The sequence below is a fragment of the Pleurodeles waltl genome, chromosome 9, assembly GCF_031143425.1.
Source record: "Pleurodeles waltl isolate 20211129_DDA chromosome 9, aPleWal1.hap1.20221129, whole genome shotgun sequence".
In the NCBI taxonomy this organism is placed as follows: Eukaryota; Metazoa; Chordata; class Amphibia; order Caudata; family Salamandridae; genus Pleurodeles; species Pleurodeles waltl.
Genome location: NC_090448.1, coordinates 809822905 through 809848709, shown reverse-complemented (window position 1 = coordinate 809848709; position 25805 = coordinate 809822905). Strand labels below are relative to the sequence as shown.

The 25805-nt window shown below is 46.0% G+C and overlaps 1 protein-coding gene across 1 annotated transcript in view; it reads left to right on the top strand.

Moving 5' to 3' along the window:
* The window catches only part of CAPN1 (calpain 1), a 332385-nt gene that overhangs the window by 284428 nt on the left and 22152 nt on the right, over window positions 1–25805 (top strand). The window contains exons 14-17 of the mRNA XM_069208074.1: window positions 5601–5640; window positions 6173–6238; window positions 6813–6870; window positions 7072–7136. Of these exons, the coding sequence (XP_069064175.1) occupies window positions 5601–5640; window positions 6173–6238; window positions 6813–6870; window positions 7072–7136 (229 nt within the window). The remainder of the gene's footprint in view (window positions 1–5600; window positions 5641–6172; window positions 6239–6812; window positions 6871–7071; window positions 7137–25805) is intronic.

The following is a 25805-nucleotide window of genomic DNA, read 5'->3' as shown; positions in this document are numbered from 1 at the left end:
CTTCAGTGATGTTCCAAACACTAAAATTTGAAAAAGAAACACACTTAGGTTATGTTAAAAAGACCCCTCACCCACCAACCAAGTTGGTGGCATGCTTCATCATCGGGGTCCCACTGAGACACCTAGCATGTCATGGGTGTGCTGCGACGCCTGTTTACAGCGGAGCATGTTTCGTTATTTTTACCGCACATACTGGTTGGATTTGGCATGAGGGTGAGTGATGGTTCAGTAGATAAAAATTTATTAACAAGAGATTGCACAAAAATAAAATGCACTGTTAATAACTGAAAGGCTCAAAAACTGAACCAATGACTCGCAGCTCGTGAGCTGTAAAGCTGCGTCAAGGCACCAACCGCTTTACAGTCCATTCACACACCTTTCATACATGACATGCATAAGACTATTCACGCCACCAGCCGCGAGCCCAGCACATTACAACCCTCGCATTAACAGACCGCGCTATTCAAGGGCCCATGTCTTTCATACGTCCACATGCCCGATACAACAATCACACCAGCTGATGGGAGTGTGCAGACTAGCGTTTGGATGGCACCGCCTGCCAAGCGCTGCTCCACGCACACCGCCTGCCAAGCGCCACCCCACGTACCCTGCCAGCCAAGCACCACTCCACGTACCCTGCCAGCCAAGCACCACTCCACGCACACCGCCAGCCAAGCGCCACTCCACGAACACTGCCAGCCAAGCACCACTCCATGCACACCGCCAGCCAAGTGCCACCCGATGCACATCACCAGCCAAGCGCCACTCCACTCACACTGCCAGCCAAGCGCCACTCCACTCACACCGCCATCACTTTTGTTTTTGTTTTGAAACAACAAGTATACCACTAGCTAATTATAAATAAGTACAACAATACAAACACAAGAGCTCTAACTGAAAACACAACAGTGATGCCAACCGTGAAACTGAACGTATGAAAATATAAAACGGCAGTTTACGCTCACAGTAGTTCCCAGTAATTCTTCTGTGTGTGGTAACTCCTGAAACAGCCAGCCACACACAGCCCAGGCTTTGAAGGACAGTCCGGGCAGTACATCCGGCTCTCCCTCCAGATACCTCTTCAGGAACAGACTCTACATTACTTAGTGGACAAGTGTTTTGTGGGAGTGGGAGGAATGTGATCAGGAAAGTGATCTTTCAATATAGACACATTCTCCACCACTGCTACTCTAGGATCTCTTGGCTGTTCCACCACAATAAGGCTCTCTATCACTGACTCCTGAAATTTAACAAATTTTCATTCTTGACTCAGTGGAACAATCCTTGAACACAATAAAAGCATTAAAAGTTGCCAAATGAAGTAAATGGATGGCCAACTTTTTATGATATACTTAAGACTTAAGAAGAGCAATGTACGGTTCTAACCTCAGATCTACTCTATCAACACTACCCATGTGCTTATTGTAGTCCAAAATGCACGCAGGTTTGCGCACTTCCGCAACCTGACCCCACACAGTCACACGAGAAGTACTCTCATCATGGATGGTAGTTAGCATGTACACATCCCTCCTGTCTGTAAATTTCAAAGCTAGAAGCTCATTATTACACAAGGCACTGCACTGTCCCCTCTCAAGTTTTTTACAGACAAGCTCCCTTGGATAGCCTTTCTGGTTAGAACGGATTGTGCCACAAACAACAGTGTCCACTCTGAACAATTCCTTGAACAACTGCACTCCAGTGTAGAAGTTATCTACGTACAAATGGTGACCTTTGTTAATTTGTCGTCTACCAAGTTCCCACACAATTTTCTCACTAACTCCAAAAGTGGACGGACAACCGGGGGGGTCAATACTGGAATCCCTACCAGTGTAGACCCGGAAATTATACACATACCCTGTACTAATTTTAGACAGCATATACATCTTAATTCCATATTGTGCCCTCTTGCTAGGAAGGTACTGCTTAAAAACCAAACACCCCTAGAACAGAACCAAAGACTCATCTACAGATATTTCTTTCCTTGGAACATAGACTTCTGAAAACTGGTCCACAAAATGATCAAGGACAGACTTAATCTTAAAAAGGCAGTCACAATCAGGGTTATCTCGTGGCAAGGCTAAAGCATAGTCAACAACATGCAGCATCCGAAGAAGAAGCAAATACCGATTACGAGTCATGGTTGCAGGAAATATAGCTGTTGATATTAAGGGACTAGTAGACCAATAAGAAGCCAGTGACTGCTTCCTTATCCAGCCCATCAAAAAAGTCAAACCCAAGAGCTTTTTCAACTCTTCCAGATTTGTGGGAGACCACTGGGTAGCTCTAGACTGAAGCTTAAGTCTGGCAGCGTTGTCCCTTAAATACTGCTCCGCATACAAATTAGTCTGCTCAACATTCTCTTCCAAAAATACATCGTCCATAAACAACTGAAAGAAATTGACAGGCAAAAGGTTTTCCGTATTGACTCTACGCCCTGGGAGACCAGTAAAGGCAGGCAACTGTGGCTGTTCCATGTTTGGGGCAACCCAGAGTTCAGTTCTTCCAATGGGAAACCTTACAGCCCCAGGCTACTGCACAATTGGCACATCAGTGTCCCCCTCTAAAACATGCCTATCATCTGCACTGAGAATGGCTTCCTCATCTGAAGATTCCTCTCAGACAGAAAACTCACTGCCAGAATCTCTCACTTCCTCCTCTGTCTCAGATGCAGAGTCAGTCTCATAATTATATCCAGAAGATGACTCAACAAGCATTCCAACAACCTGATGAGAGGTCACTGTGGCTAGCCATGATCAGTGTAACTTGACTAATGTGCAAACACCAACCAGCACTGTCTAAAATAAGTAATAAACAAAGTTTGGCTTTATCACAAAGAGTTATGCACTCAAAAACTATACCACTCACTTGCCTGAAAAAGCTAGACTCACCAGCAACTACTCCGCACAGACACAGCAATCACCAATGACCTCCCACTAAAAGAAAAAAGAATAGCAAATTAGACATCAGACAACACAACTATCATTGTGCACAAATCTAAGGACAATTTCACACACAATCATGCATTTAGTACACCACCTACAAACAGGTCGTTCATGCGTGGCAATAATACTCCTTTACCCTTACCTAAGGGGTCGCTGCCCTAAAACATTATAATGAAGATAATCTCTGGTTCCTAGTGGGTTTGGACTCCCCAGGGGGGACGAAACATGGATACTGTATTGTCCCCAGGGCAGCGACCCTTGCCTAAGCAGTTGATGCCCTTAAACATTATAAATAAAGATAATCCCTGGTTCCTGGTTGGTTTCAACTCCCCGGGGGACAGATCGGCCTAAAAAACATCCTATCTAGCACCCAGAGGAGACGGAAACATGTATACATTATTGCCTCCAAGGGAGCGACCCTTGCCCAAGGGGTCGCTCCCCAAAATACACAAAGAAAACATCCCTGGTGCCTAGTGTTGGATTCCTGCTCCACGATTGCGGGCGTGGCCAAAATACACAAAGAAAACATCCCTGGTGCCTAGTGTTGGATTCCTGCCCGCCTCGCCCGCAATCGTGGAGCAGGAATCCATTGAAAAGAGGCATGGGGAAAGGAAAATCTTTCCCCCTGGGTCTGTTTTTCCACCCCCATCCATCCCCCAGGAGAAGGACTCACCTTAAACACGTCCTTTCTCCAGATGCGCTGGAAGCAAATGGCTTCCAGCGCTTCCCCGGCACCATATGATGACGTAGTCATGCTGTGAACGCGCTGATGTCATCAGATTGCCGTGGGGGTCGGGAGGGGAAGCGATTCCCCTTCCATCCCTGATGGAAGGGGGTGTGGGCCAGGTGCAGGACGAGCTGGCCTCGTCCCCGGCATACGGGAACCATGGCTGAGGGTGAGACCTGCTCGTCCTATTCACCCAGGGGATTAAGCCAAATCCTGTCCCCATCTGCTTTGTATTAAGCTTCGAAATCAGCATATAAGATGGATGGTACTCGTTTGAAACACACAATTAAAATGCATTCCCAATGTGAGTTACAAAGCAGCACCGGCCATCTTGTTTTTGTATGACTCTTGGATTTTTCACATTCCCCAGGACTTCAGTGACTTAACATTAATGGCCGCACCCCCCACTATGAAAATTGCCACGACAAATACGACTCTCGCGCTGCGATTTTGCCTGCTTGCATATTTGCATATAATTGCATGCTGCAGATTTGTGTGTTTCCCGAATTTCCCAAATGGTCTGTATAGCCCAAATAGATCGGGTCAACACAACAGGTCATGACAGTGGAAAACCAGTGTTGATGTGTTTTCTTCTGGCTCATGCAGTCTGCCCAGATTACTTCCGGTTCATGATCTGCAGTGACCGATGCATAAAGTTTTGCAGTTTACTCCCCGATGTCTTTGATTCAATGCAGTTCTGTTAACCCATGTGCGAGTCCTCTGGATATGCGCCACATCCAATACCCAGCCTGCAGCCAATTTCCCACCCAGTCATTTAACTGTGATTTAATGTGGCGCCATTTGGCAAAGCTAATTTTGTGATGTGTGGCTGCTGTTTCTTTAGGTTGCAAGTTGGCAGATTAGTGTGTGAGTTGTTATTTCGCAATGAGCTGTATCCTTTTCTTCCTATTTTTTTTCTTTACCTTGGACCATTGCAATTTATTCGCTGTGAGCATTTCCATAATTTAATGCTGGGTGTGGGATCTTGAGTTGGATTCCTTGAGCAGCTCACTTCTTCCTTTGACTGATGGCGACCCTATTGGAGCTCTGTAACCCAGGAACATTTCCCAATGGGTGCTTCAGGACTGATTGTTCAACCTGTTGTATACTTTATGGTAGATTTTGGGCACACTTGCACTCAAGTTTGGAGGTAAATTGTCTTTATGAAAGGGAGACAGTTCTGTCTTTTGTATGCATTGTGAACATTCGTAAGGTACAACAATATTTACCTAGAACATTTTTGTAACTTCAAGACTCAATGATATGTAACAAACGTGACCCAAAACTTACAATAATGGTTGTCCAACAAGCATTGACAAATCCAACAGGTTTCTCCTGGAACATGGCTTAAATTTTTTTTTTAAGTGCTATGATGCAGCTGGCACTGTTCTTGTCATAGTGATTTTTTTAACTTTGTTATATCACTCACCAGCTCAATTGCTCTGCAGTATGTAAAAACACAATCACAAAGTCAGTAGAATTCGTGTAGGCGAAATGTATTGGCTTTGCCAATGCTTGTTAATTTCTGTGTTTCAGTGAAATGGTCTTGCAAGATTTTGTTTGTGTGAAAATGTTGTACCTTTCCTCTCACACTGAACATATTACCTATTTCTTCATACAGCAGTATTTCCCAATACCGTCATACGAGGGAATTGAATTTCCTGATAGTTGAAGACAAAGGAACTGCGCAGTGACTGACTGGGGGAAACACATTTTGTTTTTTTTGTTTTTTTTTGTTTTTGAAAATGCTTTATAAACAAAACCATGAAAAGAAAGGGCTTCCATGTAGCACACAGCAAAATGATAGATTGCGATATTTATGAACCCACTTAGAAGGTAGAGATTTGACTATTTCTGCTGTACTCAATAACTCCCGAACCTGCAAATCATGTCTTGTGTGATGTATGTTGTTGTTTGTCTTTTTTTTGCAGAGTGATGGATGATCAGATTTCAGCAGAGCTCCCAGAAGAGGTAAGGACCACCAACTGGACCTTCTCCTTCTAATGTCCTTTTCCATCCTTACACTTAGCCTTGAGTTTAGGAAATATGACAGAAATTAATACCAGTTGTGAGGCATCTTATGGGACAAGGGAAATCTGGGTTAACACCTCCCATCAGCGTATTCTGATTTGGAAATGCCAGAGAACACTTGGGAAGAAATCTAATGTATTGGCTTTTGTACCTACGCTTAATTGGTTACCTTTGGTCTTGAGAGATGTTTTTATGTTTATTGTATTTAGGTATTTACGCTTATTGTTTTTAGATTCACACAAATCACTATACTTCCAGTCATTACAAAATGTTAATACAGTCAGGTAGAACATGGTTTCACACGGGACACCTTTTGAGTTTAGACCCACAGGTTTGCTTTTACTTGGCTTCCATATCAATGTCATCCTTGGCTAGAGTTTCTGAGCACGTTACAAAGTTAGGGTTGTCTGGCATAGACCCTGGGGCCTGCAGATAGAAGTAAAGATACTAAGCAACTTCTTTTTTTTCGTAGGTGATTCAGTCAGAACAGGAGATTGACGATGGATTCAAGAATCTTTTCAAGCAGTTGGCTGGTCCTGTAAGTGAAGGCTGGCTCCTATTGGGAAGTTGTGTTGATCGTGGGGATGAGGGTAGGTGGTATCCAGCTTGTTCCTGAGGAGTCATGAACCCTTTGTGTTCCAGGCATGAATGATGAACAGATGAGGGATCCTAATCCCTGGATGGTCCCAGGTACTGTCAGGGGATAAGCAATATATTCAGACTTTGGGATATTAACCAGTCTTTCCTCTGCAGTAATGGAACCCGCTTAGAGCTCTGCCATAACACATCTAACTTGACATGCAGGAAGCATCATCCCTACCAATTTAATACAGCTGACCTCTGCCCTGATATATAGTACACCCTGCCACTCCTAACACTGGAAACCACATACGAACACGTCAAGAACTTCGATTTTGACCTGCAGAAACTCTGCTATCCTAGTCGTATAAATAGTTTTGATGTCTGCTTTTGTGACATAGTTAAGGGCGGCAGTACAGCCTTCCCACTAGTTCTGGCCCACATGCCCCACAAAGTCTCCATCTTTACCCTAATGCTTGTTTGTCAAAGTTTGCTGTTGACATTTGACTTTTTTCTTTCATTTTCCTGTGCAGGATTTGGAAGTCAGTGTGAAGGAGCTTCAAACCATTCTCAACAAGATAGTAGGGAAACGTAAGTGCACCTCTCTCTTACTGGAGGATGAGGCCATGATGCCTAACCATGCTGACTGGAACTTAGACACTGTCCTTGATTCTGCCTGCATCATCTTTGACACTGTGGCCTCCCCAGGGGATCATCTACCTCTTGCGGTAAATTTTTCGTGTCTAATTTTATCCAACTCTAACGGCTGCATTATCTTATTTTTCATTTCAGACAAAGACCTCCGAACAAAAGGTTTTAGTATGGAGTCCTGCCGAAGCATGGTCAATCTCATGGATGTATCCTTCCTTAAGACTCTCGAGCCTACATCTCCGCCTATTCTCTGTCCTTGCATAAAATAAGGGTGGGATCTGTGTATTTGCCAATTACTCTCACAGAGTCACTTGTATTTATTTCAGAGCCCCCCCCTCTAGCATATGTGCATTTTATGTGCGTGTGTGATCATTAACGAGAGTCTATAAAGTTGATATGCGTGTTCTCTTATTTGGGTCTTATGAAAAGTTACTTTCTTAAATTTCTCCTTCAACACATCGGATCATGTGAGAACCGCACCTCTTCAGGCTTTGACTGGCAGGCAATTGTAATTAAGGAATTGACGCATGCAAGGTTTTTGAAAGGTTTTACCAAGTTCATGTTTGACATCATCTTGCTTCATACACATGGGCCATATTGCTATCATTTTTGTAGGTTGAAATTATTCCAAAGTTGAAATTAAATTTGGATAGGTGACTCCATCTAGAATAAGAGTGATGGCCAAGGAACCAGAGAATCTATCATATCTTCATCTCATAAACAAACAATGGCCAAAATAATAGGATGCTGAAACGCTGATGATGAAACCATCAGTATGAATGATAAAAAAAAAGTTTAAAAAAAATAGACTACCTGGGAGTGCAGGAATGCCTCCATTACTTACAGCTATTGCATTACTCTGCATCCTTCCCTCCCTCGTATTTATTACCGTATATGACAGCCATGCCTTCCAAACACCACCAATCAGCATGCACTTTAAAATATAAATGCCCCCCACCACATCCTGGTAACAACAAAGCCCTAGACAGATCAGTTGCTTTGGAAAACAGGGCACAAGTGAGAGAAGTAATTAATGAAAGCAAAGAAAGAACTCAGAGTAATGCATTCACCAGTAAATAAATGACACATTACCTCTTTGACCACCCTTGCTCACATTCATTACTACCCAAGCAAAACAAAAACAAACAAACCAGGGCAACTGAAATTTGAATGCTTATAATTTAATAATTACTCCTTTACTCCCTATCCATTACAAACGTGGACATGGAAGCCCGTATAGCTGCCCTACAAATCTTTACTACAGAGGCACCTTGATTTTTTTCTCCAAAAAGGCCAACATTCCCCTAGTTGATCTTCCCTGAAATCCCAGAGGGTAAGGAAATCCGGTCTTATAGGCCAAAGTTATTTAATACCTAATCTTTCTGCTAAGGGTTTGTGTTGCAGGTTTAGCTCCCTTTTTGGCTAGCCCAAAGTTCACAAACAGGGAGGATGAAACCTTGAATCTTGATGCTGTGTCCAATTAACAAAAGACTGCTCTTCTTCCGTCTAACAGGTGTAGATGCCTTTTCTCTGAATCTGTAGGAGAGGGAAAAACACTGGGACAACTATCTCCTGATCCCTTTGGAATCCAGTTAATGCTGGGCTCAAAGGAGGGACCCAAGAATAATTCTGTCAAGAAATACCATAAGGAAGAGGTGTTTATAAGACAAGGTGACATAAAGCCCATAAGGCCGACTCCTTCTTGAGCAGGCAGACACTCTATTGTCCTTATTTTTTAAGAATCTTCAACATCACTGCCTTTGATGCAGGTGTCGCATATCCATATCTTTTCAAGTACTTTTCAGCATTAAAAGTTACTCAGACATTTGACATTGATAAGACACCTGATGCATGATCAATCTGGAACAAGTGCCTTGTTATCTCGTCTAGTCTGAATTGATGTAATTTATGCATATTTGGTTCTGAGAATGCAACTTAGACTAGCATCTTGATACGCATTGGTTATTCCAGACATTCCTAAGGTGATATGGGAAATTCCCATTTTATATAATATACAGTATAAAAGGGCTGCCACTTGACCATTGGTCAGGAGAGATATCCTTCACCCAGATTATCACACAAGAGATGCTGCCCTATTACACTTTCTACTGAAAGCTAATATTGAGCTGTGTCCAGCAGGAGAGGAGCTGATGCAATATGTGCTACTCACCAGTGGGTGTAAAAACAAACCTTGTATGGGTGAGCCAAAGTCAACAAAGGAACCCAATTCTCCTATTCTTTGTTGTCGAAGTATTAGCCACAAAGGAAACAGTTATAATTTTATTATCTGTCAGTTTCAAAGGCTGAAATGGTGGATCCTTCAGGAACCCTAGAACCACCTATAAATCCCAGAATGAGACGAATGACCTAGTCTGTGGTCTTACATTATTGAATCCTCAGAATAGTCTCTGAACTAATCCTAGTTTGTCAGGCAAATTGTCTCAAGTCTCTCTAAACGTCATAATAACAGTCCACTGGATTTTCAGTGTGGGAACCCTTAGTCCTAATGAAAAGCAATCCTGGAGCAAGGGAAGATTTTGAACCAAACCTGCCTTCTGCTGAAGTAAGTAAATTGTTTGGTCCACACCATTCACTGCGAGTACCCCTATTCTCTGTGTATAACTTTGTATGACATCAGATTGAATGGTACAGTCCAAACCCTCAGAAAGCCCATTCTTTTTCAGTCCTTTCCTTTCAACCTTCCGGCCTTCAGTCCTTCCCTTTCAACCTTCATACCTTTGAGCCCTCACTAAGGTGTCATGATATAGCGGAAGATACACTGGGGGCAACTGGGAGATCAGAAGTAGTATATCCTGACAAGCCCTCATTGATATCAGGAGAGGATACCTGCAAGAGTGGGGCCAAGCAAGTGCCATCATTATCACTGAAGCTTTCTGTTTCTTGAATGAGCAAGAACCTGAGATTTACTGGAAAGGGAGTAAAGGCATGAAGGAAATGAGACCTTCAGGTTAAGGGCAAGGCTCAGCATCCACTCCCCATGTCCCCTTCTCCACCAATCTTGCACAAAAAAGCTTGGAGGGCGTTCTGAGGGGAAGCAAAGAGATCTATTATCAGATGACCCCACATTTGCCATAATTGATGAGAAGCCTAGAGAGAGTAGGCAGAAGTCTAGAGAAGAATGGATCCCCTGCTCAGCTTGTCTGCTACTGTATCTGTTAACCCCTGAATGTAAACGGCCTAGATTAATATTAGTGTTTTGTCTGCCCAGCCAAATATCTTTATTTGATTTGTCATTTTCATTAAGATTTCATAACGGCGAGAGAGTACAGCGATTGTAAATGTATACCAGTTACATGGTGACACACTGGGAAGACATAAGTTCCGATTGGTACAGCATTTTCACATAAATGTTAAGGAAGATGTTGGGTGATGGGACTCTTATGATTGTAAACTGTTAATGGGGGGATAGTTGTTTGTTTTGAGGGGAGCGAGAGTCAAAAACATTATGCTGAATTACTGATTCGGGTTGCCCCAGTTGATAAGCTGTTAGAACAGATAAAGTGAAAGAGAAGGATAAAGAAGAGTAAGAAGAGAGTAGAGATTGGAGTAGGGGTAGGTCTAGGGGAGGCCTTAGACATACCCCTATGTTATATTTTGGACTGATAAACCGATCTCATGTCTCCTTGTCTCACTAAATATGACTTTGTAGCCATGTTGTCCTTAATGACTAACACCACCTTGTCCTTCAGTAGGTGGAGAACTATGAGAGGGCTAAATGAACTGCTTCAAACTCTCTCCGACTGGATGACGTGTCTGTTTGAGATGGAGGCCACAGGCCCTGAATCTAATGAGAATCAATCCATGTACCCCATCCCACTGTACTGCCATCTGTTGTTAGGATTAAATGAGATGTAGGTGATAAAGGAATACTTTGGGATTCTGAGAGTTCATCCACCAATGCAGTTCATGGGGTATTGAAAGAGACACCAAAATCTGGAGCAACATAATGAGAATTGGAATTCCACTGGGCTAGCTTGTACCTAAGCACCTTGCTGATGTGAAATCTGTCCCAGTGTACCAGAAACTAGTAGTTGCTACGCCCTCTCCACCTGTAACCAGTCTGGTTCTTTAGGAGAACTGAGGGAGGAGCCGCCTTTGGATTTTGTGTATTCTCTTGTCGGAAACGCTAACCGACCGCAGATCTGCTTGGAATCTTGTCCTTATGAACAGCTGATCCTCTGAGGGTAAAAGCTTCATTTATTAGGTAGCCACACGCCATTAGCACTGAGAGAACTGTGTCTGTATGAACACATTTTAGAGTTCTCAGTGAAAAATGAACCAGCCAAATGTTGAGGTAAGGCTGAACAAAAATTCCTTTTTAATTAAACAGTGCTATCGGTGGAGCTAGGACTTTGGTGAAAACTCTTACAGCTGACCTCAGCCCAAAAGGGAGTACCCTCCCAAAGTGAAGGAATTTCTGATGGCTTGCATGAATTGGGATGTGTAAATAGGTATCTTAGAGGACGATGGTAGACTTAAAAAGTCTCCTTTGGAGCTCATGGGAGTGATCCTTTGCAATATAACTATTCTTTGTCCCATTTATTAGTTTTAACAACAAAGCAGATGTGCAAACATATACATTTTTAAAAGCCATGAGTATGTGGTTTAGATTTACAGTCAATCTTTGTTAACATCACTGACAGTCATGTAGTACTTAACAATGTAAAGGAGAAGAATGGGGGAGGATCAGCAGTTTGGTGGGGAACTTGCCTTTGTAATTAGGGGATTGACGTTCTCTAAATGTCCAGCACCATCCAGCGGTCGTGATTTGCAAAGATTCGCGGTTGGTTATCTTACTTCGTATCAGCAAATGTATTCAAGACATTTTTTGACTATCGGACCCTGTATGGGAGTGTGTGCAAGTGTGAGTGCCAAAGTGGGGCAGAGTGTTGTAGTTGCAACAATCATTGACTGTTACATTTGTCTGTGTATGTGCGGTCTGCCTCCGAATGGATCGGACGAATGCACATCTTGCCTCTACCTAGTTTCAACACCTGTAGCTTAACACCTGTATTAAGCTAGGATAGTCTGGTATCGTTTTTCACTTCCAGATTGATAATATATGTATCCCAGATCAGCCCAATTGACCCCCGTTCCTTCCTGAACCAGGTCATTGTAATTACATCTGTCTCCCCTCTGGCCCATTTTTGCAAGTCCTGCAGCCAAAGTTTCACATCCGACGCCACACAGGCTTTTCATGGCATCACAATGCACCTTTTGAAGTGTATGAGGGCCAAGACTATGAATCTAGATGGTAATTTATCTTTTTGGGTCTTGCCATAAGGCCCAGAAGGCATGGTTCAGGATGAATGGTATGGGTCGATCCACCAGCTGCAAGCTCATTTCCAGCTCTAGTTCCCAGACACAGTGTAACACTGGGCATTTTTAAAACACCATGTGGTAGAAACCTGCGTCAGACTGATGACATCTAGGGAGATGCTCCCTCAAACATGGAGTGTGGGCATGTTGGGTGGGCTACGTGTGGTGTAAATAGATAAATTGTGTGTATTGGAATCTTGAGTTCTGCAATACTTGTTTAACCTGTGATAAGATATTTCTACAGTTCCGTGACAAACTGCGTTCGCAGGGCACTCTCCCGTTTACCTTTGTGATCTGAATTTCAAAGTGTTGCTGTGCTTTAATCAGACTCTAAAGTACAGTCACAGCTTTCCTGCCAGCACCATGAAAAAGGAGCCCCTTTGGGGATGTGGAGATTATTAGTTCTGCTTGACCCCCTCTGCATCTTATGCACACTGCATGTTGGATTGCATTGTAGGTAGAAAAATGCCAGACTGCCATGCTGTGCTTGTTCCCCCATGTCTTGAAATGAGTGCAGGTCACAGTCAGTATATAAGTCCCCTTCTTGAGCTACCCTGGTGTCTCTCCGGGACTGTGTATCGTGTCTCAGTGCAACTTCCTCCATCTGGGGTAGCATCCACAGTGGTAACTGGGGGCAGTGTCGGCCCCATTGTGTGGATATATCTATGCTGCATGCCATCACCACCTTCATTACGTTGGATTCACAGGATATGGGCTTGGAGCAGTTTGAAATCCAAGTCAGGATAGGTACGCTGCCCAGTATTCTTAACACTTTGGGTCTCACCATACAGTGGCCTTCTCCCAGCCACTGCAGGTGTGCTGCAGGTATGCCACTACATAGTATAGTTCATAATTGAGGGCACCCAGTATCCCTTCAAGCAGTGGGCTATGTAGCATGTGTAGGGCCACTTGCTTTCTACCAATACCCTACTTTTTTGTACAGTGTTTTGCTACAAAGAAGTAGATCTAGTCACGTGTGGAGGTGGTGCATTGAGAAGTAGAGTGAGTATTCCCTGTGGGTGGGGTACATCGGCCTCTGCCTCCATCCAGCGCAGTGAATACTGGGTTGCTCTGTGGCAGTTGGTGCCTGACATGTGTGGGGTAGATCTGTCTGGATGAACATCAGGAACACAATTGCAAGTCTCTTCCCCATTTACATGGTGCCATTTGGTTCTGGATGAGAGCTGGTGTTTATCTAGGAAACCTGCGTGGTCAGTATTCAGAGTATATATTGCTAAGAGCGTGATTTAGCCTCCGTCCAGGTGTTCCTCCCCCCCCCCCATGAAATATCTACTGTCTAGGTCTATCCTGGTTGTATGCACTGTGAGCAGTACTCCTGGTGCAATCCAGATTAACACCCCTCTTGCATAGGCCAAATACATTGGGACATAAATGTGGCTCCCCCATCTTTTATACATTTTTATCAGGTTTGTTTGGGTCAGGTGCATCTTTTGCAGACAGGCGATGTGGGTGCGCTGCTGTCTGAGGTACGGCGTGCCATTTCCTAGATGTTCCATGTTAAAATGTTGTATTTAGGTGTATAAAGCTTCTCAAGTTATGACATCTTGTGATTATCTTAATTTTAGATGTGCCCTATACTTGAGTGTCTAGGAAAGCCTACCTTCCTTGGGAGTTCCACCATCACTCCATGTTTTTTTTTATATATGATTTTTATTCGTTATTAAAATACAGCACATAATGATCACATTTCAGTAGTACTGCCAAAACACAGTCAGCATCCAAACCTTATCGTTGGAAACTTATCCCCAATGCCCCCCTACCTTCCTTACTGCTCTTTAATTACATCACTTTTCCCAGATGCCACAACCATATGGTAATTTATCATTGATGTGAGGGAGGTGCATAGAACAGAAGTCACACATTCCCCCTCATCCATTTAGTCGCTGGAAATCCCATTTCATCTCCTATTAGCTAACACAGTTACATATAAACATCTACAGACTCGATCCCACAGACATGCCAGTACACTGCCCCTCGTCACAAACTCCAGCAAGTTGCAGCTCTCAAGCCACTCTCATGCCCCATCTCTGAGATCATCAGGTGTAGATTTTGGTTCCAGCAGCATCTGCGCCAATGCGACCAGGTCATCTGCCAGTTTTTCATCTCCTTGTCCATGTTTTATCCTCACTTCCTCTGACACTGCCCATTCCAATAAGTCTCTAAGCCAGAGCTCATAATTAGATGGTGCACGGCTTAGCCATTTAATAGCAATGCTGCCGTTCACAAGCAGGAGTCCCAATAGCATACATTTGCAACTAAGTTTTTCCCTTTTGGTTCAGGTATTAGCCCCAGCAGGAGGGCCCTGGGTGTGGGTGTAATCATGCAGTCCGTGGCCCTCTCTAGATTAGTCACAATCCACTTCCAAAAAGGTGTGGGGGCATTGCCATTCTATGTGCACAAGGTCGGCGGGTTCGTCATCACAGCCTGAGCCGTTATCCGATTAGGAGGGGGAGATATGTTGTTGAGTCATCGGAAGAAATAAGCTTGATGAGTAAAGTTATATTGAATAAGTTTGAACCACGTTGAAGCTCACTTTTCTGGCCACCTCAAACACACATTCCCACTGCCGTGTCATCATAGCCTCTCTTAGTGTCTACTCTCACTTAAGCTGTGCATTGAGTATTATCTTGGGGAGATCTTCTTACAGGGCTCTGTAGATGTGATATATCATTCTGCGTCCCCATACCATGTTCAGGAGAGTCGTTAACGTATGGAGATTGGCGGCTTCATTGGGCAGCAAGGCCACAGCACATGGGCTGTCGCCAGCATTTTGGCATGTTGCAAATACTGACTGGATCCCAGCACAGAGAATTCAATAGCGTCCACCTTGTTAATGAACCGGCCTCCTAAGTAGAGATCCCCACCATCCCTCCACTTTTGATGGACATGGTTGCAGCTATGCTAGCAAACAGTTGCATATCCCAAATCAGCATATCTCTCACATATGGGGTTCGGCGTATTACATAGGCAACAGTTCACACCCACGCACTGCTTACCTGACACACAACAAAGGGTTCATCTTTTTTGCTACCGTCTGTCACCCAAGTACAGAGCAAGCAGAGTCCGGGCTCCACAGGTGACTTTTAAGATAATCTTCTCCCAGTTGTCATCAAGATCAAACCATTGGACAGCATGTTGTAGATGAGATAACAAATAATTATAATTCCAGGTAGGGGACTTCAATCCCACCACGCTCCCATGTCTTCTTAAGCATGGAGAGGCCCACCCTTTTCCTCTTGTTCGCCCAGAGCAGATCTAGAATCATTCCATCCAGCTGAGGAAAATTGCATCGGGGTATTTCATGCACTGTATTCTGAAGCCCATACGGGCATCTAGGCAGCACTACCATTTAAACAAAATCTGCCCTGCCCAGCAGAGAAAGCAAAAGGTACCTCCGGAATCTAATGGAGCCCCTCCATTGTCCTACCCATGCAAGGATCATAGAATTTACATTCAATATTGAGGAGGAAAACAACCCTTTTCAGTTAGGAAGTTGGGGGCGTGCTATGGCGGTGCCATTGTTACTATACATAAAGCCCCTAAATAGTACCTCCCTTGCAGATCATGTTCCTTGTGTATTCCCTGTGACCCTTGCTGATAGGTATCAAAAGCACTGCCTGAGAGCTGAAATCCATGATTGAGCACCAGAACTTTGAAAGGGATCTTCCTGTGTTGCAGAGCCTCTGCCACTACTTCTGTTCTGTCAATTGCTGCTTGTCCTTGGTGGGGCAGCCATGAGATTGTCGATTTACTTTCTTATTTTGACGCTTATGCTCCCATTCATGTTCTTGTAGTTCATCTCCTGCAGGGATCATTGTGCCTTTCAATTGTAATCATGTCCAGGTCTCCTCTTCTAATTGGAAGAAATGTATTGTCACAACCCCCACTACTCATAATCTGGCCAGGAAAAGAAGTTTGTATTTCAGTCGCAAAAGACATAGGCCTGATTACTCCGTCACAACGGTGATGGCTATCCCATCCGCCGATATCTAAATCCATTATATCCAATGGAATTCAGATTTCGGGGGACTGCATATCCATCACTATTGTGATGGGGTAACCCCTTCTCCAATATCTAAATCAGGCCCTTAGTTCCTGCTTCACAACCATGTAGTAGTTGCAGAATTTATTGTACCTCAGTTGTATAGCCCGGGTAGGTTGTGATGGTTACTTTCTTATGCGCCCATGGGTCTTTAGCGCTAAAGATCTGTAGTATAAGATCTTGGCTCCTGTAACTGAGCAGCCTGGCAACAACAGAGTGCAGGATGCTCCTGGCTGCAGCGATCGCCCCGGAACTCTGCGGGCCCTTTCAATTGAGAAACATTTGGGCATCTCTCCAGCTAAGATACCATCTTACACAACCACTATACAAGGACGAACTCCATATTTGGGCCACTGGCTCTTTCATGAAGGCCCAGTAAGTGGATGTTATTGTGTCTAAAGCAGCTTTTACAGCCATAGCTCCTTCACTGCTGCTTGGGCTTTTCGTAGTTGGGTCTGTAATTTGGTAAGTGTGGGGCGCATCACGATGATAGTTGATTCTGATTCAATTTATGCACTCTGCTAATTTCCTGTGGTCAGTATGGAGAAGATTCACTTCTATGTAGACTTAGGGGCTCATTCTGACCCTGGCGTCACCGACCGCCAGGGCCAACGACCGCGGAAGGACCGCCAACAGGCTGGCGGTGCTTCCATGGGCATTCTGACCGCGGCGGTACAGCCGCGGTCAGAAACGGGAAACCGGCGGTGTCCCGCCGGTTTCCCGCTGCCCCAGGGAATCCTCCACGGCGGCGCTGCTTGCAGCGCCGCCATGGGGATTCCGACCCCCTTACCGCCATCCTGAAACCGCCAGGAACAGGATGGCGGTAACGGGTGTCGTGGGGCCCCTGAGGGCCCGGGCACTGCAGGGGCCCCCTAACAGGGCCCCACATTGATTTTCAGTGTCTGCCAAGCAGACACTGAAAATCGCGACGGGTGCCACTGCACCCGTCGCACGCCTTCAACTCCGCCGGCTCCATTCGGAGCCGGCTTCCTCGTTGAAGGCGCTTTCCCACTGGGCCGGCGGGCGGCCTTCTGGCGGTCGCCCGCCAGCCCAGCGGGAAAGCCAGAATGGCCGCCGCGGTCATTTGACCTCAGTGCGGTCATTCGGCGGCTCCCACCGGGCGTGCGGTTACCGCCGCCGGCGGGAGCCGGAATGACCCCCTTAGGGCCTGATTTAGAGTTTGGCGGATGGGGTTACTCCGTCACAAACGTGACCTATATCCTGTCGGCCATATTACCCCATTTTTATCCTATTGGAATTACCATACAGCAGACAGGAAATCCGCCACATTTGTGACGGAGTAACTTGTCCGCCAAACTCCAAATCAGGTCCTAAGTCTATCTTGATTCTAAAATGGTCTTGATGTCTTGGATAGCTTGTAGTAGTATCCTCTTGCATAGTCCCTAATGTTTCTCTAGAGTAGATTCCATTTGGCTTTGTGATCCACCTACCGCCGTTTGCATTACCGGCATAACTGCAGTGTCTCTGGTAGGGGCTGATGGTGGTTTAGCAATGTGAGCATTCTGAAATGCATTATCTTTACCCAAGAGTTGAGTCTCTTCTTTTCCAGTTCTGGCCTGTTCTCTCCTGAGGCCCTCTAAGCTAGGAAAAGAATAGAACAGAAGCCACTTCCTACTTCTGAAAGAGGGACTGGAAGAATGCCTCTTTTCCAGTAATGCTTGAACGCCCTCCTGAATGTCTTGCCTCTCAATGGGATTTTTTTGGAACGAGAATTGGGATGGGTCCCAATTCTTAAGGTCAAGCTTCGAAGTCTTTTTCATAGCCTGTGTTTTTTAATATTCACAACGGGCAAACTGAAATACTCCTGCCATACCTTGTAAAAATACATTATCCTTTCACCTTTGACTTTGGGCAATAGTCAGGTCTTCTGTTTAGAATTTCCTGACTGATTGACTGATCCTGAGTCTTTGAATGACCTCTTTGACTGAAATTTCATACTGCATGAATAGTAGGGCTTGGAATCTTTCTTACAAACTTTCTGATGGTCTCAACCCCATGATCCAAAGGAACATGCTGACTTTCTTTTGTAGGGCAAAGTGTTTCCTGTCCTATGTGATCAATGAGTCCTGCTGATCTCCATAAACTTACGACCTTCAAATGGAAGGCAAATCAGTTTTCCAGTCTCTCATCCACAAATGTTTACTGGCTAGCACGGTAGCCCCAGATGCCACATCCCATGACCTTAAAATAGCTGCAGATACATCAACCAAACATCTCACTCCCTACTTCATCTACAACAGGGCAGTGCCATCCTAAATGACCACCACCAAGGACTAAAGATCTGTCACCAAAGATTGAGAGGTGATATGCAGCATAGGGTCCAGCTTTAAGGACCTGGTTATTGGCAGTAATATTTCTTTAGGTTTAAAACTTTTCTGTCAAGTGGATCTACTGGTGAACGGTCTGCTGGATTCACTGAAGAACGGACAGTCAAGAGAGTGAGGCTCGCATCTACTTTGACACTATGAGAAAGTATTTTTTCAGAATTCTCCAAGTTATAGGCTTTCTGCAGAATCCTCGGGATAGTAGACTGTTCCACTTCCTTCTATTGTCTAAAAATAAAGTCCTTGACCATTCTATCAACCAGCATTACAATTTTGGGAGGTCTATTATGTTGCAGAAATAAGTCTTCATCATATGTCGCAGGTACAGGATCGAACCCCAGGTTTTCTTTTATTTTGGGAAGTAATTGAAGGGATTTCTTTTCTCCTCACATATTTCCTTGCACCCAAAGTACTAAGACCCTCTGAATCAAACCCTGAAGAAATTTCAACAAGGGGATCAAAGTTTGCCTTCTTGGGTCTTTTCTCTTTTTCCAAAGATCTCTTCTGTAATGCCTTGGAGATTGCCACCCCAGTCAACTGCTGGACCTGAGAAGCCAACATAAGAGCTAGACTACTGGGGAATATAGATCTATATCACCTACATCTGTTTTTTCAGGCTGATCACAATCATCAGCAGTGGAGGAGGATAAATACCTCTCTCTCTCTCTCTCTCGCTCAGTCGCCAGTAGGTAGTTATCGTTATGACCATGTTTCCATAGAAAAACATTTTCTTTTACTTGCCTATATCTTTGGCACCGTTTGACAAATCTTCACAAAATGTTCCCAAAAAAGTGGCCTTGTGATTCTTGTTGCGCACAGGAAGTTGGGGCCGAGAAAAAGGGGGCTAAAAAAACGATGCATTTCCCATGTTAATTCTCATAGGACCTGTCAACATGTCTACAGCCCGAACCACTGGACAGAATTACACCAAGTTTGGCAGAAAGCTAGCTGCCGGTATGACGATTGTGCTTTTTGTTGTTTGGTGTAAATACGTTCAGTTGTTTAGGCGATATTTAAGGGCAAATACATTTGTATATCTCTGGGCGTAAATAATTTGCAACTTTTCGTAAATGCGTGGGCATAAAGAAGTGTTGCAATCGCTGATGGCAACCGCCGTTTTATTTCACAGGCAGCGGTCGCCGGGTTTGGGGGGGGATCCAAATTGAAAGGCATAAGGGCTCAGGGTGAAGGTACTCTGACCACAGGGGTTTGTGATATAGGTGTGTTTTAGGGGCAAATTATAGGTTTAATATAATTTTGCTCCACAGAGTGCAATATTCACGAAAATTCACAAATTTTCTCACATTTCCACGATTATTCGCAAAATATTTGCAACCATGGAAACATTTGAAAGAAGAAACACTCATTCATACACTAATTAATTCACTCATACATGCACTCAGAGGCTCAGGCGCCCACTCACACCCCCACTCAGACCCACTCATAGACTTACACACCCACTTTCAGACCAACTCAGACTCTCAATCAATCAATCAATTTGTAAAGCGCTACATACCCGAGAGGGTTTCAAGGCATGAGGGGGGGGGGTGCTGCTACTGCTCGAAGAGCCAAGTCTTGACTAGTTTTCTGAAGGAAAGAAGGTCCTGTGTCTGTCGTAGATCCGGCGGGAGGGTGTTCCAGGTCTTGGCGGCGAGGTACGAGAATGATCTGTCGCCGGAAGATTTATGTCGGATGCGGAGGACAGAGGCGAGGGCGAGGTTAGCGGAGCAGAGATGCCGGGTGGGGGTGTAGAAGCTGAGTCTGTTGTTCAGGTATGATGGTCCGGTGTTGTGGAGTGCCTTGTGTGCGTAGTTGAGGAGTTTGAAGGTGATCCTCTTGTTGACGAGGAGCCAGTGAAGGTCTCTTAGGTGGGGGGTGATGTGGCAGTGGCGAGGGGTGTTGAGGATGAGTCGGGCGGAGGAGTTTTGGATGCGTTGGCGGCGTTGGAGGACTTTGGATGAGATACCAGTGTAGAGGGCATTGCCATAGTCGAGTCTGCTGCTGACAAGGGCATGGGTTACTGTTTTTTTTTGTTTCTGTTGGGATCCATTTGTAAACTCTACAAAGCATGCAGAGGGTGTTATAGCCGGAGGAGGAGATGGCGCTGACCTGCTTTGACATGGAAAGTGAGGAGTCGAGGGTGAAGCCGAGGTTTCGTGCGCTGTCGGTGGGTGTCGGACCCAGCGTGGATGGCCACCATGAGTTGTCCCAGGCGGAGGGGGTGCGCCCAAGGATGAGGACCTCTGTTTTGTCCGAGTTCACTTTTTGCCGGCTGTCTCTCATCCAGTCGGCGATGGCTTTTAGTCCCTCGTGGAGGTTGGTTTTGGCGGTGTGCGGGTCCTTGGTGAGGGAGAGGATGAGTTGGGTGCCATGTAGATGTTGAATAGCATCGGGCTAAGGGATGAGCCCTGGGGTACGCCGCAGATGATGTTGAAGGCTTTGGATTGGTACGGGGGTGGCGGACTCTTTGGTTTCTGCAGGCGAGGAAGGATGAGGTCCATTCGAGGGCCTGGATTCCTGCTGTGTGGAGGCGGGATTTTATGGTGTGGTGACATACGGTGTCAAAGGCGGCTGATGGGTCTACGAGGATGAGGGCTGATGTTTCTCCATTGTCGAGGTGGCTTCTGATGTCGTCTGTGGCAGCGAGGAGGGCGGTTTCGGTGCTGTGGTTGCGTCCGAAGCCGGACTGGGAGGGGTCGAGGATGTTGTTGTCTTCGAGGTACCGAGTGATCTGAGTGTTGACGATTTCTCGATGACCTTTGCTGGGAAAGGGAGCAGAGAGATGGGCTAGAAGTTTTTCAAGTCCTTGGGGTCCGCCTTTGGTTTCTTGAGAAGGGCATTCATTTTGGCGTGTTTCCAGCTGTCTGGGAATCTTGCAGTTTCGAAGGAGATGTTGATGGCTTTCTGTAGGTGTTGTGCGATGGCCGTGTCTGCTTTGTTGAAGATGTGGTGTGGGCAGGGGTCTGATGGTGATCCGGAGTGGATGGAGTTCATGGTCTTGCGGGTTTTGTCATCGCTGATGTGGTCCAGGAGGTCAGTCGGCTGGAGCGGGTGGAGTTCGTGGCGGGTGGGGTAGGAGCGTCCAGAGTGTATGGGGAGTTGAAGCTGTCGTGGATGTCTGTGATTTTTTGGTGAAAGGCGGTTGCTAGGGCGTCGCATAGTTCTTGGGAGGGGGTGATGTCATTGACGGTGGCGTTTGGGTTGGAGAATTCTTTTACGATGCTGAAAAGTTCTTTGCAGTCGTGGGCGTTGTTTTCTAGGCGGGTTTTGAAGGAGGATCTTTTCGCTAGCCTGATGAGTTGGTGGCGTTTGCGTGTGACATCCTTGAGTGCTGTGTGGTTGTCTGGAGTGCGTTCGAGTAGCCATATTTGCTTGAGTTTTCGGCAGTGGCGTTTGGAGGCTTGGAGGTCGTCGGTGAACCAGGTGGCTCTTTTGTTGATGTGGTTGTTGGAGGGTTTTCTGAGTGGAGCAAGGCGGTCGACGCAGTCGTTGATCCTTAGCTTGAGGTTGTGTGCCAGGGTTGGATGTCAGGGTTGGTGGGGTTGACAGGCGGTTTCTGGGCTAGGGCGTTGGTTAGTTGGAGTTCGGTGACTTTGCCCCATCAGCGGCGTGGTGGTTGTTCGGTGAGGTGGTGTTCTGTCTGTTTCTTGAACGTGAAGTGGATGCAGTGGTGGTCGGTCCAGTAGAGTTCGGTGGTATGGTTGAAGGTGACGTGGTTGCTTGTGGAGAAGATGGGGTCAAGGGTGTGACCGGCTGTGGTGGGTGGGTGTGTTGACGAGCTGTGTGAAGCCGAGGTTTTCGGTCAGGGTGGTGGAGTTGGTGTCATTGCTGTTTTTGAGGTGAAAGTTCAGGTCCCCGAGGAGGATGTAGTCCGTGGAGGCGAGTGCGTGGGTGCTGGCCAGGTCAGCGATGGTGTTGCTGAAAGGTGCCCTGGGTCCTGGGGGTCTATAGATGAGTGTTCCTCTGAGCGTGGTGTTGGGGTCAATGCGGACTTGGAAGTGAAGGAGCTCGACGGCGCTGAAGTAGTCGTCCAGGGTGGTTTTGACTTCGAGGGTGGCTTTGTGGACGATGGCTATGCCTCCTCCCGTTCTGTTGGTGCGGTCTCGGTGAGCGACTTTGTATGCGTTTGGGATGGCTATGGCGATGTCGGGTGCTGAGGAGTCGTTCCACCAAGTTTTGGTTAGAAAGACCACTTCCGGGGAGGTGGAGTCGAGCAGGTCCCAGACTTCGATGGCGTGCTTGCGTGCTGAGCGGGTGTTGAGGAGTATGCAACGGAGGTGGTTGGTCTTGATCCTAGGAGGTTTGTGTGCTCTGTTGCAGGTGAAGCAGCAGTTGTGGCAGGAGAAGGGTCCGTGCGTGCTCTTTGGAGAGGCCTGGAAGCAGGTGGTGTCTCGGCTGGTGCTGAGTGCGCGGAGGGTGTCAGCGTTATAGCGAATGCTGAGGGGGTGGCTGTTGCCGGGGCCAGGGGTTCTGGTGCTGGGCGCGGTCCCGGGGCCGCGGCTGCCATAAGAGGAGGGGAGGGTGGGAGTGTCAGCTGGGAGGAGGGTGGGCTTGTCGAATGGGAAGGCCGGGGGGGTTGGGCCGCAGGGGACGCAGCAGCAGGAAAAAAAGGCAAGGACAGGCAATCTAAAATGGGGGGGAGGCGGGAGGGGCCGCAGGGGACGCAGCGGACGCAGCGGTGGAAAAAAAGGCAAGGACAGGCAATCTAATACGGAAGGGGCGGGAGGGGCAGCGGAGGACGCAGCGGCGAAAAAAAAAAGGCAAGCACAGGCAATCTAAAACGGGGGGAGTCGGGAAGTGCCGCAGGGGATGCAGCGGTGGGAAAAAAAAGGCAAGGACAGGCAATCTAAAATGGGGGGGAGGCGGGAGAGGCCGCAGGGGACGCAGCGGTGGGAAAAAAAGGCAAGGACAGGCAATCTAAAATGGGGGGGGAGGTGGGAGGGGCCGCAGGGGACACAGCGGCGGGAAAAAAAGGCAGGGACAGGCAATCTTGCTGTTAAAAGAGCTCTCATGTATTATGTAGATAAAACAAAAGATTGCAGAAAATCTAAACAACTTTTTGTAGCTTTTCAACAACCTCATAAGGGTAATCCTGTTTCACATCAAGGATTAGCCAGATGGATAGTGAAGTGTATTCAGACTTGCTATCTTAAGGCCATAAGACAGCTATTAGTAACTCCTAAAGCATATTCTACTAGAAAGAAAGGAGCTTCAATGGCATTCTTAGGAAATGTACCAATGGCAGATATATCCAAAGCAGCCACATGGTCCACACTACACACATTTACTAAACACTACTGTGTGGATGTGCTCTCTCACCAACAAGCAAATGTTGGTCCAGCAGTGCTTAAAACACTATTTCAAACTACCCCAGCTCCTACAGGCTAGCCACCGGCATGTGTTTCTGCAGCTACCCATGCCATCGAACGGAAAATGTTACTTATCCAGCAGACATCTGTTCGTGGCATGTAGTGCTGCAGATACACATGTGCCCTCCCTCCTCCCCGGAAGCCTTTAGCTGTTGTAGTACTTTCTTTATGTAAATATGTATATACACTGCATGGACACCTTCTTTTCTTACTATATATGTGTGTATATATATATATATATATATGTATGTTCGATGGCATGTGTAGCTGTAGATACACATGCTATGCATATCCCTTCCGACATCTAGTGTTGGGCTCAGAATGTTACAAGTTGTTTTTCTTCTAAGAAGTCTTTTGAGAGTCACGGGATCAAGTGACTCCTCCTCTCGGTTCCATTGCGCATGGGCATTGACTCCATTGTTAGATTGTTTTCTTTCCGGGTTTGGACTTGTTTCCTCTTGATCCGAGGTTTCGATTCGGAAAACTTTAGAAAACCTTCTTATTCGTCGGTATAGTTTCAGTCGCATTTTCCATCTAGCATTGAACCAGTAGTACTGTCCGAACCTTCTTTTTGCTCTTCGGGGCGCTTGCGCCCAACTCAGGCCTATTCGGGCCTACCACGTGGAAAGCCTGATGGATCGGACTCCATTACGATTCTGCCCTTAGTGCACTGCCAAATACCCCTATACAGACCAGCACTTAGTTTGTATTTTGTGCCTTTCTCCAGACCATCGGGAGGAAAATTGTGAGGCCTGTCGATCATTTTGTTCAAAGAAGACTCTCAGAGATTGCAGAGCTAGAAGACTCGAAATGGCGTTGAAAAGCAGTGAACATCTCGACGTCGCTGAAGAAGAGCAGTCACAGACAGCAGTCTCCATCCGAGACACAGACTCTGAACAGGAATCGGAGGACAACAGACCCATACAGCTGGACAGTATGCGAGTACGTCTGCCCCTACACTCCTGCGGAGAAGATATTTAAAGTCCTTGGGTACACCACTGCCGGAAGGCCATAGTTCGGCCTGAAAAAGGACGGTCGGCGCCGAACAAGGCCACTCCTCCGTCTACTTCTGAGTTGAGTAAATCTATCAAAGGCTCCGTTTCAGACTCCGGTAAAAAAGCCCATGCTTAGGAGTAAAAAATTCGGCAGTCGGCTGTGGAACCCAGACCTTCCGAGACCGAAAAAACAACAAACTTCGGAGCCGAAAAAATCCTCATATACAGAGGAACAAGGACTGTCAAAATAATTGAGAGAAACCCATAAAACCTCTGAGGAAGAGCTTGACTTTGAGCCCATATTACAAATCATGGATGAGAGACAATCTAGAATACACACCCATAAAGAGACAGGAAGAAGTGTCACTGCACCTCCTTTAAAAACGAAAAAGAAAGCTGGCTTTCCAAGAGGAACTGCACTCTGTATAGCCACCAGCAAAGGTGCAAAAACAAAAGGAGAAGCCAATACCTCTTCATACTTCTCCTCATTCTCCAAATTATCTGTCCCACCTCACACCAGCCCACCAACAATGCCTTCTCCAACACATTCATTATATTCACAAGGAGATACGGCAGACCCATGGAATCTTTATGACCCTCATCCCATTCCAGATAATGACCCAGATACTTACCCATCAAAACCATCTCCACCAGAAGATACCACTGCATACATCCAGGTCATATCCTGGGAAGCAGCTTATCATGGAGTAACCATGCATTCAGAGCCATTGGAGGAAGATTTCTAATTTAATACATTATCTTC